Source organism: Mustela erminea, chromosome 10, assembly GCF_009829155.1.
Source record: "Mustela erminea isolate mMusErm1 chromosome 10, mMusErm1.Pri, whole genome shotgun sequence".
Lineage (NCBI taxonomy): Eukaryota > Metazoa > Chordata > Mammalia > Carnivora > Mustelidae > Mustela > Mustela erminea.
The window spans coordinates 37,916,645-37,933,455 of record NC_045623.1 but is presented as its reverse complement, the minus strand read 5'-3'; the positions used below and the strand labels follow the sequence as shown (position 1 = coordinate 37,933,455).

At 34.9% G+C, this 16,811-nt stretch overlaps 1 protein-coding gene across 3 annotated transcripts in view; it reads right to left on the bottom strand.

Moving 5' to 3' along the window:
• The window catches only part of ZNHIT6 (zinc finger HIT-type containing 6), a 194,780-nt gene that overhangs the window by 154,674 nt on the left and 23,295 nt on the right, over positions 1 to 16,811 (bottom strand). For all 3 annotated transcript variants that reach the window (XR_004289757.1, XR_004289758.1, XM_032360917.1), the window contains exons 6-8: positions 7,669 to 7,737; positions 6,828 to 6,908; positions 5,311 to 5,388 (exon numbers count right to left, since the gene is read on the bottom strand). Coding sequence is in view for 1 of the 3 variants with exons in the window: in XM_032360917.1 (XP_032216808.1) it covers positions 5,311 to 5,388; positions 6,828 to 6,908; positions 7,669 to 7,737 (228 nt within the window). In the remaining 2 variants the exon portion in view is untranslated. The remainder of the gene's footprint in view (positions 1 to 5,310; positions 5,389 to 6,827; positions 6,909 to 7,668; positions 7,738 to 16,811) is intronic.

Here is a 16,811-nt window from a genome sequence, read left to right as displayed (position 1 = left end):
GTCTTGGATCTTGGGGTTATGAGATCAAGCTCCACTCTGGACTCTGCACTCAGAGTGAAGTCTGTTTGGAATTCTCTCTCCCTCTGTCCCTCTCTCCCGTTCTTTCTCTCAAATAAATCTTTAAAAAAATAAAAATAAAAAGGACCTTACATAAACATCAAAGCAGCAAAGTAAACATGACAAGAAAATGTATCTCAACTTCTTTATGGGAAATAAATGGTTCCATTAAAATACAGAAAACAGATTTTGAAAATTACAACTGAATGAACAGTATCAAACTTTGGAGTATTCTAAATTCTTCAGTCAGTAACAACTTAAGGGAGCAGCAACACAATGACTATCTCTTACAGGACCTGGCATTACCAACATAGGTTTTTCTGTTTCAAAACCACTCATTTACTATCTGAGAAGAGAGAGCTGGTTAAGAAATGCTGTGGCAAAAGATAAAGGGTGGCCTGCAAACGAAAGCACCTCTCATGAATTCTCCTCCACTGAGAATGTAAGCTCTACAGAGGCAGGAATGGTTCTCCTTACTGCCATTACCCTAATGTCTAGAATGATAACCTGAATCAAAGTGCGTATCACTGTTTGCAAGTGAATGAATACATGAATTTATTTACGAAGCCATATTAGCTTTTATAAGAAAAAAGCAAATTCAAAGCCAGTGTATTCTGGAAAGAAAACTCCCAAACAGATCAGCAGCAAATACCTTAGGGTTAGACATGCACTCTATAATCCCCTAAGTCTAAAAATAAAAGTCATGTATGGCAAAGCTAAAAAGTGGGAAACATTTAAGACTGCTCTAGCGGATCAGGTACATCATGAGACAACTGTCATAAACCATCCAAGAATGGAAAACACAACCAGTGGAAACTGGCAACATTAAATATTTGGTAAAAAGACTTTACTCCGGAGTCATTGGAATGCTGTAAATCGTAGGATACATTTAAAATCAACAGCCACAAGGAAACTACATGTTTCTGCCTTGTAAGTACATTTTAGGAAATAATAAAATCCTTCCATTTTAACATGCTTATCTTATATTACAAGCCTAACATTTTAAAACCTATAATAATATTACTTATATGTTCTCTGAATGTTTAATGATACATGTAATCAAGTTACAATCAAATATAAGTGCTCATTCTTATCCTATCTATGAATGCATTATCTGAAAAACACTGTGATTTAAAAATCTTTAATTAAAAAAATCATTTAAAAATCATTTAAAAAAATCAAATGAAAATCTATTTCTAAAAGGATTCTCAGGTATCTAATTTCATTATTCATGATTAGAAAATACTTGAAAACAGGAAGTTTTATAGCAATTAGGATCACGGTATCATGAAGTGGACTTAACAATTCAAAAATAAATGATGCACCTTATCCCAACTTAGAATAAAAACTCCTTCACTGGATTTTCTTTGCTTTCTTCCTAATGACTTCCAATAGACTACTGAGTTCAAATAAACAACTCAAATGGGGAAATTTGGATAACAAGTTTTTGATATAGATAAGAGAAAGTCAAAATACTTTTCATGTTATTCAGATTGGCTCAGGTTTAGTATCAGAACAGCCTATTCTAGGTATTCCTTGAACAACATCACCTTTTGCTTTATTAATCTATCATGCCCTTCCCGTTGGGGATTAAGGTTAGGTCCCTTTTGGGTTCCTAAAGAAGGTATAAAAGAGAAAATAAAGGATCTTAACGGAAAACGAAGCACAGAGAAACTGAATGCCTACAATTAGGTCACTGGACCTTCAATTCAGTGCACTTTTTGACCTGGTTTCAGGTTCAGGTTTACACTCTCTGTTAAAAGAAACCTTTCCGATCTGACTGGTATCTTCCTGTGCTCTGGTCTCTCTGTATCCTAATTTCTAATGCAGTTGCATGAAATGATTTTCCCAACTGCTTCCCTCTGGATCATGTCATGCTGTAGGCATTTCTGCCAGCCACTCTCCTGGAAAACCCTTGTCTGCTAGGAAATGCTGAAATCTCCATCTCAAAATCTCTAACCTCTCTGCCTTTTCAAGCATTTATAGCACACATTTCCAAGTTAAAAGTGAAGGCTATCTGAGCCCAAACAGCCTGTCCTGTATTATAAACTTTAAAATACTAAGCATCCACCTTTTAACATGTATAGTTTTGGTTTCCTTGAACTTTGGAAAAAGAGAATACCATGTCAAAGAGTCAAGTTTAGCTGTCTCAGTGAGTAGCAGATTTCTTCACTGGCCAAGCCCCAGTTTGCCTTGACTTAAAATGAAGATATAGCAAACTTTCTCTTTCTGGTAATGGAGGAAATAAAAACAGTAATAACAAAGAAAGAAAATAAAAAAAAAAAACAAAACCTGTAATTAACTAAAACAAAACAAAAAAAGGAAAAAGGAAAAAAGAAAACAAAACCCCAAACCTCTTGTTATTACCAGTTGTACCAAAATGATAATGGGCTGTTTTCCTTAGTTTTGGTAAAGAAATTTAATTATTTGCCTAACAGATTAGGAAAACAGGGTGACCGTAGTCAAGATGATGCCCAACCTCATCAAAATATTTTTATTAAGTCTAGAAAAGCATGGACCTTAGGGAGGGCATGTGCTATGGTGAGTGCTATGAATTGTGTAAGACTGATGAATCACAGACCTATACTCCTGAAACAAATAATACATATATGTTAATAATAAAAAAGGAATATATTTCAAACACATACTTATTAATTAAGAAAACCACTGCATTCATGCAGCATTAAAATAGTAGCCAATGTCTGCTATCTGTAATTATATACAACAAAGGAAATGATGAAGCTAATCAGCTGCGTGGGTAGCACTTTTACTGTCTCCCTTCCAACCATTCCGGAGCCATTTACCTATTATCCCCCACACTGGCAGTCTAGGACAAGGAGCTGGCAAACACTCAGAGTGGTGCAAAAGTGTTAGAAGGTTGGACACATCAGCAGGTTGTCAGGAGAAGACTTGGGAGAAGATGAGATGAGACAACTATCCGAAAGTGATTTCATTTTTCAGAAAAACTCGCAGGTGTTCTCTTAACAGGCTTATGAGACTGAAGCCACAATATACTCATCAAAAGCATATGACATAAATGCGAGTAACATTTACAAGAATTAACTAAATAAAATATAGCAAATGTTAAGAAAGGAACTGAATTTGAATGAGGTAACAGATAATAAAAGAAGGAAAACTTATTTAATGATTGATAGGAGGTAAATTCCAAGGGAATGATGCAAATTGTTTTGTTTAAACATGAATTGTATGAAATTTATTTTAAGATTTTGCTAGGCAAAACTGAAAAAATGCACCTTTTACATCAGTATTTCTCACTAATTACATAAATCTTTGATTGCCAATTCAGAAATACTGATTTTGGTTAACATGGATATTATAAGTGGATAAACTATCTTTGCAGACCCACAAAATTTTCCACCCCTCACTTGAGACCCCAAATATTTTGGGGGAAGGAGTAGAGTTAAAGCATGAATTGTATATAAATATACTGAATTAACAAGTCTAGGGAAAAAACTATGTGATAGAAAACTTGAACTTTTTTTTATCACTGAACCATGATCAATGATATGAAGTTGAGAGTGTCTGAGATATATTGGTAAAAGTTGGTTAAGACTTGGTGTTTAGATCTGTTCTTAACTACAGGTCTTATCTCATGTGTAAACATTTTGTAAGAATCCATTTATCTGTAGTAGTAGTAATAAAAGCATGCACTTACCGTGTGCTGAATGAAATACCTTAATCTCTCATGACAATCTTTTTTTTTTTAAGCCTTTATTTATCTGAGAGAGAAAGAGAGGGAACGAAGGAGTGCACAAGCAGGGGGAATGGCAGAGGGAGAAGCAGGCTCCCGGCTGAGAAAGGAGTCGGACTAGGGGCTCCCTCCTAGGACCCTGGGATCATGACCTGAGCCAAAGGCAGACGCTAATCAACTGAGCACCCAAGCTCCTCACAACAATCTTTTTTTTTTTAAGATTTTATTTATTTATTTGACAAAGAGAGAGAGATCACAAGTAGGCAGAGAAGCAGGCAGAGAGAGAGGGGGAAGCAGGCTCCCCAATGAGCAGAGAACCTGATGCGGTGATCGATTCCAGGACCCCGAGATCATGACCTGAGCTAAAGGCAGAGGCAACCCAGGCAACCCTCCTCAGGACAATCTTATAATAATTATCATCCCCATTTTAAAGGTGAGGAAACTAAGGTAAGTGAGATCATAAAATTTACTCAAGTTAACATAACTGGAGAAATCCCAGTTTTGGTTTCACAACTTGGACTCTAAAACCTCTAAACTAACTAACAAATCAAGTCATAGGTGAGACTGACCAGATACAGTCTGAACTGATTCTAGTAGTTTTGTTAAATGAACAATGAAAGAGCATCAAAGGTGATAACAGATCAGTGTTTTGTAAGTCAGTACAATGACAATGTCCCTGGCACTTAAGAAGACTTTGCAGAGACTCCCAGAGATCTTTGGTGTAGTCTATTTCACCACACCATTAATGCAGGAACAGCCCAGTCAAGTTAAGAAGTTTCTCAAGTAATAGAGTTTGTTAGATCCCAGCTCTCTTTACATTTCTCGGCAGAGAATGCAAAGTACGCTATGCTCAGCTGATCATGTGAAGTTTTGTATTTCCAAAGGCAACAACATGAACTCTGTTGTTGAGAATATTTCTTGAAGTAAGTTAAAATGGGTTTTAGGAATCTTTTACTTGTACATAATGCTATTTTAAAAAAGCGGGGGGGGGGGGGCGCCTGGGTGGCTCAGTGGCTTAAAGCCTCTGCCTTCAGCTCATGATCCCAGGGTTCTGGGATTGAGCCCCACATCGGGCTCTCTGCTCAGCAGGGAGCCTGCTTTCCTTCCTCTCTCTCTGCCTGCCTCTCTGCCTACTGTCTGTCAAATAAATAAATAAAATCTTAAAAAAAAAAAAAAGACTTTATTTATTTATTTGACAGAAAGACAGCGAGAGGGAACGCAAGCAGGGGGAATGGGTAAGGGAGAAGCAGGCTTCCTGCTGAGCAGGGAGCCCAGTGGGGCTTGATCCCAGGACCATGACCTGAGCCAAAGGCAGACACTTAACAACTGAGCCACCCAGGTGCCCTGTGCATAATGCTATTTTAAGATATTTTAACCAGAGTAATTTTTCAGTTGAATTTATCCTATAAGTGTGATTATTTTAAAATTTTAATTTGAAAATCATAGTAGTAAAATAACCAGCTACTTAAGCTAATCAAGCTACTTAATTATATTACAGAATTCGAAAATATTTAAAGAAACGGGGAGGGAAGCAGTTTTACCTTACTAAATTTTGCTGTGTATATTCAACCTTCATTAAAATTTGGACCCCGGTTTGAGAGCGAATGTAGGCTTTTAACCTGAAACAAAAATGTCATATTGAAGTAAACAAAACTGATTTTTAATATATTTCAAAATAATATCTATGGAAGACCAAACATTTAATTAAGAGTAGCTAATAATACTTAAAATTCAACTATCCAACACAGAAAAAAAGGTTAAAAATATTTTCTAACCAAGGATTTGAATTTTTAAAAAATTACCTTTCTTCTCTCTTAAATTAAAAAATATTTATTTCAGTAAATTAAGTTAAACTTGGTATTTATTTTTAAAAAATGCATCCAATTTAGTGACAGGTACTTTGTCTTACTGCCAAACACATGACCAATGATTACAGTTGGATTATCAGTATTAAGAAGAAAAGAAATTCAATCACTATACGTGTACCAAAGACACTACTTGATATGGGGCGTGGATTTGGTTCAGTCTGAGCACAACCTTTTATTAGAAGTAGAAGATGAGATTTAATTAGAATTGGATCAGACATTTTAGAATCCACCCAATCTAAAGGTTAAATACCAGGTTACTCTGGAACCAAACCAAGCATTCATATCCTAAGCAGGTACCATCTGGAGGAAAAAAAAGTTAAATGGGTTCCTGCTCAGGAAAACTAATTCACACTCTAATAATAGATTTGCTTTTTGAGTGTTGCCTACTGTGTGCTAGGCCCTGTACCAGAAACTTTATAATTCTGGGTTTTTTTTAAGCTTCAAATAACCTTATCTAGTGAATATTATCGTTCTCATTTACTGATGAAAAAATTAAGGACCAAAAGTTAAGTAACTTACTCCTTGATCACATAGTAAAAAAGAGAGCGAGCTACTGTAGCCCAGATAATATAATTTCATCTTTCTACTGTTCTATGTTAACCATTTTTATCCATGCTATATTTCTGGACAGGAGGCAGAGTGCATCTTAATTAGTTTTACGAAGACTTGGTTGAAACAGAACTCCCTGGTCTTTAACAATTATTCAGAAACTCTTAATTTTCCAAGTTTCTGATTCAGCTTTCAAGAAGTCTGATTCGAGAGTTAACAGTGCAGACTCTGATTCCAGAACATCTGGGTTTAAATCCCAGCTTCCCTGCTTACTTGCTATATGAAGTCATTTAACCACTTTAAGACTTAGTTTCCCCACCTGCAAAATGGGTATAAGTAGTAATCTACCTTAAAGGGTTACTGTGAGGATTAAATTACTTAGTACATATTAATTATCTCCTTCAATGAGTATCTGGAAAACAGTAAATACTAAGTATTATGTACTGTTTTTATTGCTATCCAAAAACATCATCCATGACTGACAAAGCCTTGAGTAAACACCAAGGAAATGGCACAGAAAGTAAACTGTACTGACATATCACATTCTAATAAAGTCATAGCTCTACATAATAAATGTGTACATAATCAGTACCTCAGCATTTTTAATAATTTCAGAAAATTACAAGACTTTTGAAGCATACCTTTGACGAATTACAGGATCAGATTTTTCAGGATCAATGTAAGGTCTTAGGATTTCATTAATAGTTTTATCATCTGGTACTCTTCCCAACAAAAAAACAACAAAAAGAAAACATATTATTATGTATAAGTTTCTACTAATGGTGTTAACTTGGAATTACTAAATCTTGTGATGTTTTGTTTAAATGACTAAACACAGACCTTTTATTTTACTCTTGGCAAAATATAACATCCTTTTAAGCAAAAACTGCTTAGGAAAAAGGCTTAAAAAAAATTCTTGGACACACTTAAAAAGTCCTAAAAAGCAATTATTTTGAGAAGCTCCCTATAAATCAATTATAAAAATATGAAGCCTCTTTTAACGCACACCTGTGCTCACAGACGAGAAGAAAGAACTAAGGATGAAATATATTTGAAAGATGTAGAAATATAAAATCCGAAAAAAGGTTGCAAATTTCAGTGCATGTTCAAGTTTATTCATTCTAAATCATAAGACCAGGGTAAAAAATTGATATTACTTTTTCTGGAAACAAAGTATTTCAAGTTTTTCAACTTTCCAGTAAATATGCACATTGTTTAGAATTATAAATCTGTAGAACAAAATTAAGACACTGCTTTGAATGAGTAACTTTTTCCTCAATTATACATATTCATATATACTACTGTGCTATAAATAGCTCCATCCATAATATTTAAGTCCTTTCCCTGACTTTAGTCTGGTATAAACTTCAAAGGTAACAACTTAGTTATCCATTTTACTCCTGATACACATTTAAGTTAACAGTTTATTGTAAATACAAAACCACAATAAGAACAAAGTTCTTAATAGTTGTAATACTATACCTTTTTTCTATGTACACAGCTTGACTCTGAGGAAACTGGAGCTTCACATGCCAACAAAACTGCTGTTTTCTAAATTAGAAGATAATCTTATGAGGATCAAGGTAGACAATAAATTTTCTTTTTCAGATAGTAATTCAAAAAGTATTCCTAACAGTTAATGTATCTTTCAACTATTTTCTAAGGTTTTAGAGGCTGTTTTTCAAACAATATACCTGTAAGGATTCTGAAGAGGAAAACAAAATGAAGTGCAGCAGTTTTGAATTACAAGGACTTTACACTCCTGAATTAGAAGGCAATTTCACACAGATCAGGGGCTTTTGAGATCAGTGTGTTACTACTTGAAGTTTACAAATAAATTCCTCCTGACTAAAAACAACGGGCTAATGTCTTTGCCTAACTAGTTTGGAAATTAAGTGAATGAACTGTTGTCTGGTTGCAACCAGCTGGTTGCAGATACACTTCCAAGCTATGAGTACGTGCATTTTGTAGCAAAACAGTGGACAACAAGTTGGTTGCTAAGCAGAATGCACTCTCAGCTAGAGTCCTTTTGCTTTCAGGTCTAAACTTTGGTTTGATACACGATCAACAGTAATAATTCACCAAATGACTAATTTTAGCATAATGACCATATGTTCTATTTAACACCCCTAAATTTGGTGACACTATATACTATTCCTTCTTCAAAAAATTTAATGCTTCAAATATTCAATCCAACAGAGAAATTTAAATGTTTTCACCATATGATGGTTTTACATGTTTTCCTTACTTAGAGAAAATTTCTAACAACCCACTGGCAAGTTAATGGCCAACAGCGTTTCCAAGCAAATGACCAGCATCACTATAAATCTGTCCCTTAGCAGGATAGCTCCAAAATCTCAAATAGCTTTCTTTTAATACAATCTAGTAGAGTATCTCTCACTAAACATTTACATGATTTAGTCAAATTTTTATCAGATACAATAAGAATAAAAGCAAGTAAAAATCCTTCTTTTAGGGTAAGTCTATCACAGATCTGCTTATGGAAGTTTTTGTTATTAACAAGACAGTTTTTAGCATGAGCTAGAAAAAAAATATGCTTGATTATACTTCTGTTGAAAGTGCCACTTCTCATGTAAGAAATAATCATGTTAAGTTTAGCATTTCTTTTTTTTCTGATAGAACAGAGCCATAAAGTACCCTTTATTAACTTAAAGACCAGATGTCTAAAATCTCAGAGGAAAAACTTCTAAAAGAAATCTGAATGCAAATATAACAGTTCCTGGTTTTAAATAAACAATTCTTCCAAAACAAAACACCCTGCAATGTTCTTTATCTGTGAAACAGGCATTGCATCATATCACCATCAAAAGGCTCTGAGATGCCACATTTACTTTCTCCCCATATTTATTTATTCATCTGAGAGAGAGAGCGCACACATGTCGGGTGGGGGACCAGAGTAGTAGGGAAGAAGAAAGAACCTCAAGCAGATTCTGTGCTTACTGGAGTATGGAGCCCAACATAGGATTCAATCTCACAACCCTGAGATCATGACCTGAGCCCAAACCAAGAGTCAGATACTCAACTGAGTCACCTAGGGCCCAATTTCACATTTCTTAGTAAGATATAAACCAATTTTTAATCAAAATGTATAATATGGCTTCTTGCTAAATATATTTGTTTTTCCCATGTTATAGAGGAGAAAATAAGATTATGAATTCATCATCTTATGGGACTGTAAATCATATTTAATTACTCCAATCATTGCTTGAGTAATTTCAAGAACCATTCCTCTTTCTTAACACTCAGTAGACACTAAATACCTTCAGAAAGTACTTAGCATTCCAAAAACAATGGAAGAAAAGCCCCCGGAAATCATTTTATTTGCTATAGTTAACTAGTTGTGATTGTAAAGAAGTCATTCACTACTATTTTATTATATATACATTGCTAAATATGACTATTATAAAAATATTTCTATATATGGTCTCAGTTCAAACATGAACAAATATGAGAAGTATGTATACTTTTAACAAATGTGACCTTGCAATTTTTCATAAACAAGGAAGAAGAATATAAGGAACACTCAATGCACCCATACTCAAGATTAATCCAACTTGCATGTTGCCATATTTGTTTGAAATATTTTTTTCTTCTAAGGAATAAAAAGTTAACTGAACTGTTCCTTGATCAAATTCCCTTCCCATCCAGAGGTAGCTAATTTCCTGAGGTTGGGTGTATATTCTTGCCATTCATGGTTCTGTACTTTATGTATGTATCCATACACATATGTATAAACAATATAGATTTTGTGTAACATTAACATTTACTTCAAAGTTATCATACTCTAAATATCCTATGCCTTGCTTTTCATTTACATTATCCTTTAGATTTTATTTTAATACATACAGATTAGTTCATTAACTTAAACTGTTCCATAGTATTTCATTTTGTGAAAAATGCCAAAATCTATTTATCCATTCTCTACTGATAGATATTATGATTGCTTCCACTTTTTTATCATTTGTTTTACCATATTAAATTACAGTAAAGAAAAAAAATAAAAGATTTTCCCTAGGGATGCGTCTATCATTTACCTCTTCTGATACACAAAATTAAATGTTAGCTTCATTGAAAAACTGCCTGTATTTTTTAACTCTATGGTAGTGTAAAAATCATTTGCAAACAGTAGTTCAGAATACAAAATTTAAGGAAAAGAATGGACACAAGAGGTTGAAGGGTACTGTATAAAGATTCCTGAAATGGCTGAGTTAATTTATTTCTGAAGTAGTTGCCAGTTCTTTAGTGTTCCTGAAACTGATGTAGTTCTGCCATGGGCAATGAAATCTAAATCTCAAAAGAGTTAGGGTTTTTTTAAGTTCAATTTTTAATTTTAATTCTAGTGTGGTTAACATACAGTGTTCTATCAGTGCTCATCATGATAAGCACTATCATCTTTTTCACCCTCCCCCACCTCCCCTCTGATGAGCATCAGTTTGTTCTTCAAAGAATTAAGTTCATTTCCCACTTTTCATAATTACATATAGTGATACATGTCCCAATTATAAAAATACATATACACCAAAATCACATTATTTTTGAGGGGGATTGTGAGTAATTTTATGTTTTATGTTTGCATCAGTAAATTTTCTAGAACACTGTAAAGGAAAATGGAACACTTTAGTGAGTATCTTCATGCATGTACACACACACATACATTTTTGTATTTTGGACTATTCTGTAAAGATGGATTCCAAGGAGCAGAATCACTGGACTAGAACAGGGTTTCTTAACCTAGGCAGTGCTGACATTTTGGACCCCATACCCCTTTGTTATGGTGGTGATGGTGGTGGAGGTGGGAAGACAGGGGAAACAATTCCCCCAGCAGGATGTTTAGCAGCATCCTCCAAGATGCCACTAGCAACACCCACTCCTCCAGTATGACAACCAAAGATGCCTCCAATTATTGCAGATGTCCTTTGGGAGGCAGAATCACCACTTGCTGAGAACCACCGGGATAGGGCTTAAAACATTCACTATTACTCCTACTATATCAAGACTACTATCCCCTAATTTCAACAAAATGCCTTCAACTATAATCATGTCACTGTGTCCTTGCCATAATTACCAAATTCTCATGAATGGAAATACTGTAAATAAATATTCTAGGTAACTTATGTACCTCAAGGCACTATGTCTAGAGTTTGATAAAAGACTAATGAAGAACAGTGGCAATTGTTAAACCTAATGTCCCCTTCTGGACCACCTGACAAGAGAACAGTGACCTCTCTGAGTCCATTAAACTAAAAAAATACTCATGCACAGCAAAGCTTTTTCTCCTGCCCCCTCAATCATGCATTCTTAATGAGGGCAGCATCACCAAAGGGGGGTAAAGTTTGTTCTTGGGAGTGCTAAAAAAAAAAGTCTCAAATATTACCATGGCGTGTGGGCTTCCAAAGGGTCACCGTACATAAACAAGATTAATAAGTACATCCTATATCTATGGTATCAAATATCATGGAGGGGCAATTAGATGGAAATGTCTAAAAGGGCTCCTTGGGAGGCAATAATAATAATAATAAAAAAGGCTGAGAAACATTTATAAGTATTAAAAGAGGAAAATAAATATTATACTTGATTTTAATAAGGTAATACAGGGCACTTATTTAAGAGCTAATGCTTACTAGAAACTGTTAAGGCTCATTCTCTCCCACAGTTTAAAGAAAACAATATGTGCATGATGACACAAATTTACAGGGGATGCAAATTCTATACCCATGCCTGTAATTATTCTTCTGACTCCATGACTTAAAATTGCTAATTTTCATATCTGGAGCGCTACCACAATTCCAAGGGAGAAGGGCAGAAAACAAAGGCACCAGATCCTTTTAAATGGCACTGATTTCTTAATACAGTAAGATTTTCAAGTTCATTTATAACCAAAGAAATGTAAATGGAAATGAAATAGTTTTACCTGTCAGATTTACAAAGATGTCGTTAAAATTAGAAATACTAGGGACGAGTGGTGAAATGGACATTTTTCATTGCTGAGAGAAATATAAATTGGTATAAGCTTCTGGCAGTTTAGTTTCATAAAAGCTATAAATAAATATTCATAATAAAAAAATATACATATTTTTGCCTCAACAGTTTTATTCCCAGGAATTTATTCCAAGGAAATAATTGGACAAGTAATGACATATGTTCATGTCTGCTGTTTCACTCTAGAAAAAAAAAAAAAAACCTAAATGGGTATCATCAGAGAACTGATTAAATAAATTATAGCAGATCTACATAATGAATGAAAAGATGAGGCAGAACTATATGCATTGAGGTAGAAAAATGTATGTGTTGAATGAGGGCATATATGTTTAAAATACATATCCATAAATGTGTTTACAAGTATGAAGGACATGCCCCAAACTTTTAACTACGGTTATTTCATAATGAAAGGACTTAATTCTTACTTTATACATCTCTATTAAATCTCTGACATAATAATTTGCTAATTTTTATAATCAGCAAAATAAAATGTTTCCATGGGAAAGTAGAGGATGATAGTCCTAGAAAGGACAGGACTAATTTGACCATTCTTTTTAAACCTAAAAATATTGCTTAGTGGAAGTGTTCTTTTAAGAGGTTTCCTTTTTATCTCAGAGATTATTGCCCTACCAGAACTAGGGTTACCCATCTAATCATTTTGACAGCTTCAAAGCTATCTTCCTCAAGAAATATTCCACAGCTAAGAGTTACATATGAAGGCTGAATTCTTAGTACTAAGATTTCTAATATAAAATTTAAACGAGCTTGAATATTTTTGTTCTTTAAAAAAAAAAAATTAACAATTTTCATTCCACTCTCTCACTGACTAACCAGTATTTACTCAAAGAACACTCCAAAGGGCTCCCTAAGCATTAAGCATGCGAACAAAGGGGACGAGGCCATGGAAAGCTTCTGTTTAGGGCTTAAATTAACCACCAATCCTGGGCACTGTGTTTCCCTTCCATATGGCTATGAGAGAAACACAGAGTTTCCATATGAAAGCACCTTGTTCTTCATGGCTGCTATACAGAGGAAGAATACTCAACATACTGTATGGACCAGAGGTAAGAGAAGGCAAAGGTTAAGTGGATTCTGGGCTTAAGTCCTACTCTTAACAATTTGTAACTTGATGTGATCTTGAGCAAGAGATAAATCTCCGTTTCTCAGAGTAAAGTGGGGAATAACAATAGTATTTATATCATAGGATTAAATGAGTAAATATATGTTGAGAGCTCAGAATATATCAAAAATGTGTTACTGTTTTTACCATTGTTGTAATTCTACATTCAATCTAGTGTTCTGAGTTACAAAGCTTAGCAAAGAAATATTCACAGGTCCTTTAACTGAGAATATTTTGCCACGAGTTCCTGACCAAATTCCAGTTACCATGTGGCTGGAGATGAAACTGACCATTTGGATTCATATTAGATTGCTAAAAGTCCTGAATGTTCTGCTAAACCCTGTGGATTTTATTTTGTGGTTAATGCACCAACAACAAAGCTTTTAAAAAAATGAAATGAAGGGCTTGGAGGGAGAATCATCATCCTACTACTTAACTCTCCTAGTAAATATTTCTATAGTATATTCTACAGTATATTCAAGACATTAACTTTTCAGCCCTTATTTGTAATTATTAAGGGAAATGTTTCTCACTACTTTTGAGAAGCACAATAATAGGTCATGTCAGTTCAAATATGTCTAAAATTTTTACTTCTGATTTTTAAATATAGGTGACTCCATGGGAGTAAACTAAAGCTAGAATTTCCACATTTCTAATCTTCAGAATACTATATCACTAATTAAGTTAGTAAAGTCCATAGCTGATCAACCTACCAGCAGAACCTTTTACCAGAGTACTAGCAAGGAGCAACAGTAATAACAATAGTTTATTAAGTGCTTCTTTTTTTGCTTTCTTTCTTTCTTTCTTTTTTTTTTTTTAAAGATTATTTATTTGACAGATCACAAGTAGGCAGAGAGGCAGGCAGAGAGAGAGGAGGAAGCAGGCTCCCTGCTGAGCAGAGAGCTCAATGCAGGACTCCATCCCAGGACCCTGGGATCACAACCTGAGCCGAAGGCAGAGGCTTTAACCCACTGAGCCACCCAGGTGCCCCTAGTTTATTAAGTGCTTTTAATATGTCCGACATTGTTCTAAAGGTTTTACCTGTATTACTTCTTTTTACTTCTTTTAACTCTGAGATGAATGCCATTATTTCATTTTACAGATGAGAACCCTAAGACAGAGAAAAGTCTCTCAAGGTCATTATTAAGTTGGAAAGTTGCAGAGGTGGGATTTGAACCCAGACAGTACAATAACTCCAGAGTCTATGCTCTAATCAACTCTACCATTATGAACTTACCAGAACTGCAAGTTCAATAACAAGCCATGTACCTTTACGTACTGTTAATTTAAATGCAGTTCAGTTATATTTTATATATTTGCCTTCATATTTTGAAATCATTTATAACAGTTATAGTTTAACTGCCTCCTTGGCAGTCTCTTACCACCACCTTCGTTCCTAATCTATAACCATGCTTTGAGGAATGGAACCCATTCCCTACCTCTAGGGATATGCACTTAATTGGTTGGCTTAAGAAAATCACTACCCTAGATTTTCCTTGACACAATGGATCAGGACTGGGCAGATGACCTAGGTGGTCTTATTGTGGTGAATTTCAGGCTTTCTGTTCAATAATGCTGGGAGAGAAGCACTCCTGGATCTTAACTGCAACTCAAACTGTTACCAGGGCACCCTATGAGCATGAGGATTGAGCTTATGCCACGGAAGATACAATGGAGAACCAGCAAAAAACTGGGTTATTGATGATGTAATCGAGTCATTTTATCTATTAACTCTGAAGTCATTCTACCTCTGGACATTCAGTTATGATGGCCAATAATATACCCTTTTAAAACTCAAACTGGTTTGAGTTGGGTATTTTATTTCAAGCATCCTGATATAAAGAACTGAAGTTTTCTTCTTTCTAGGTTTCATCTTTCATTTTTAATTCTGAAGCAGTAGAAAAGGAAGATAGACTAAACTGTAAATTGTCAACTCTTATGAAATTTGGAAGCAGCACATTCTACCTGAAGGAATTTCAGGAAAAAACCATTTTGTTCCACCATCAGTTATAAAACTTTACCTGAATTTAAAGCAGAAAGAAAATCTACCAAATTTTGAAACCCTTCGAGGGAAAAACAAATGTGTAAAATACCTACACAATCCTTCACTCACAGACATTTTATCTTTTAGAATACATTTCAAGAACAAATTTTAAAGTCTCAAGAATAAATATAACTATTCCTCATAAAAATAATCCATCTATTTTATTAGGATTGGTACCATAATAAGTGTTTTTGGAAGAGTGAATACAAAGGATCTGTGTAGTTACTTAGCATGGATTAAAATTACTGGAATTGGGGAGAATAAAAACCATAATTTTATATGTCTCACATCATTATGAAAATACTTTGAAAAGTTCCAGTTATATATTACATTTTGCTCTTTTAAAAATTAGTTTCACCACTACACAATAATAATAGGAAACAGGTTAAGTATGTGGTACTGGCTTTAGTAGACAGTATATTAAGAAAATGGATATAGCAGGTGAAGACTGAAATGAAAAAGTACATCTTGCTTCAAATAACTGATAAATACTTGAGCATTTAATAAACTAGTTCTCAACTGGGAGTTGTACCAACCTGGGCGGTGGGGACATTTGGAAATGGCTGGGCAGTTCTGACTGTTCCAAGACTAGGAAGCACTTCAGGCATTTTAGTGGGGAGAGAACAGAAATGCTAATCTTCCTGTAATGCATGGGAAAATCCCACACAACAAAAAACCAGTCCTGTTCAAAATGCCAATAGAGCCCTTACTAAGAAACACTAGAATGCAGAAAGGAGAACACATGTATATGCATACCAAAAACTGAATGCCAGCACTAAATGCAGCATGTGTTTCGTATTAACTGTGGAGAAAATATGTACTATAGGAACTGCAGCAAAAAGAAGTAACAGAAAAGATGAGCTATTGTGTCTTCACAGATGGTTAGAAAATAATGGATGAGGAAAACATTCTAGGATTAAGCATGGTGACCAGCCTGGGTATACTTGCTTGACTGTATTAGGAAATCAGGTGGGGACAGACCATTCAGTAGGGATCCCTCATACCAAAAGGAACATTTTCTGCTCAAAGTAGGACTATCTCAACTCCCTGACATGGCATATAAAGTCCTGCAAAGCCCAGCCCAAGTGGGGCTCTCTCCAACCTCATCTCCTACCACTTACCAACTCCCAACCTAGTTTGTAGACACACCAAACCACACACAGTGTCTTACCTTTACTACTTTATCCTGTTGCATCTGATAGTCTCCCATAAGACCAGCCTCAAACCTAGACTTAACTTCTTGATTTTGAGCAGGTGACTGTCTCAATAAAAAAACATTTTATAAAGATGTGTCAGACAGCCATGTGTCAAGTGAATTAAGTAAGGAGACACTGAGGTAGGGTGGGCACTCAGAAGCTCTTCAATAATCCAGGGTGAGACAAGGTGGGCCCGCATGGGAGAATACAGCTGATAAATGCTATGGTGAAGGAAGGGGAAAGAACAGATGCCAGAGGCATATCA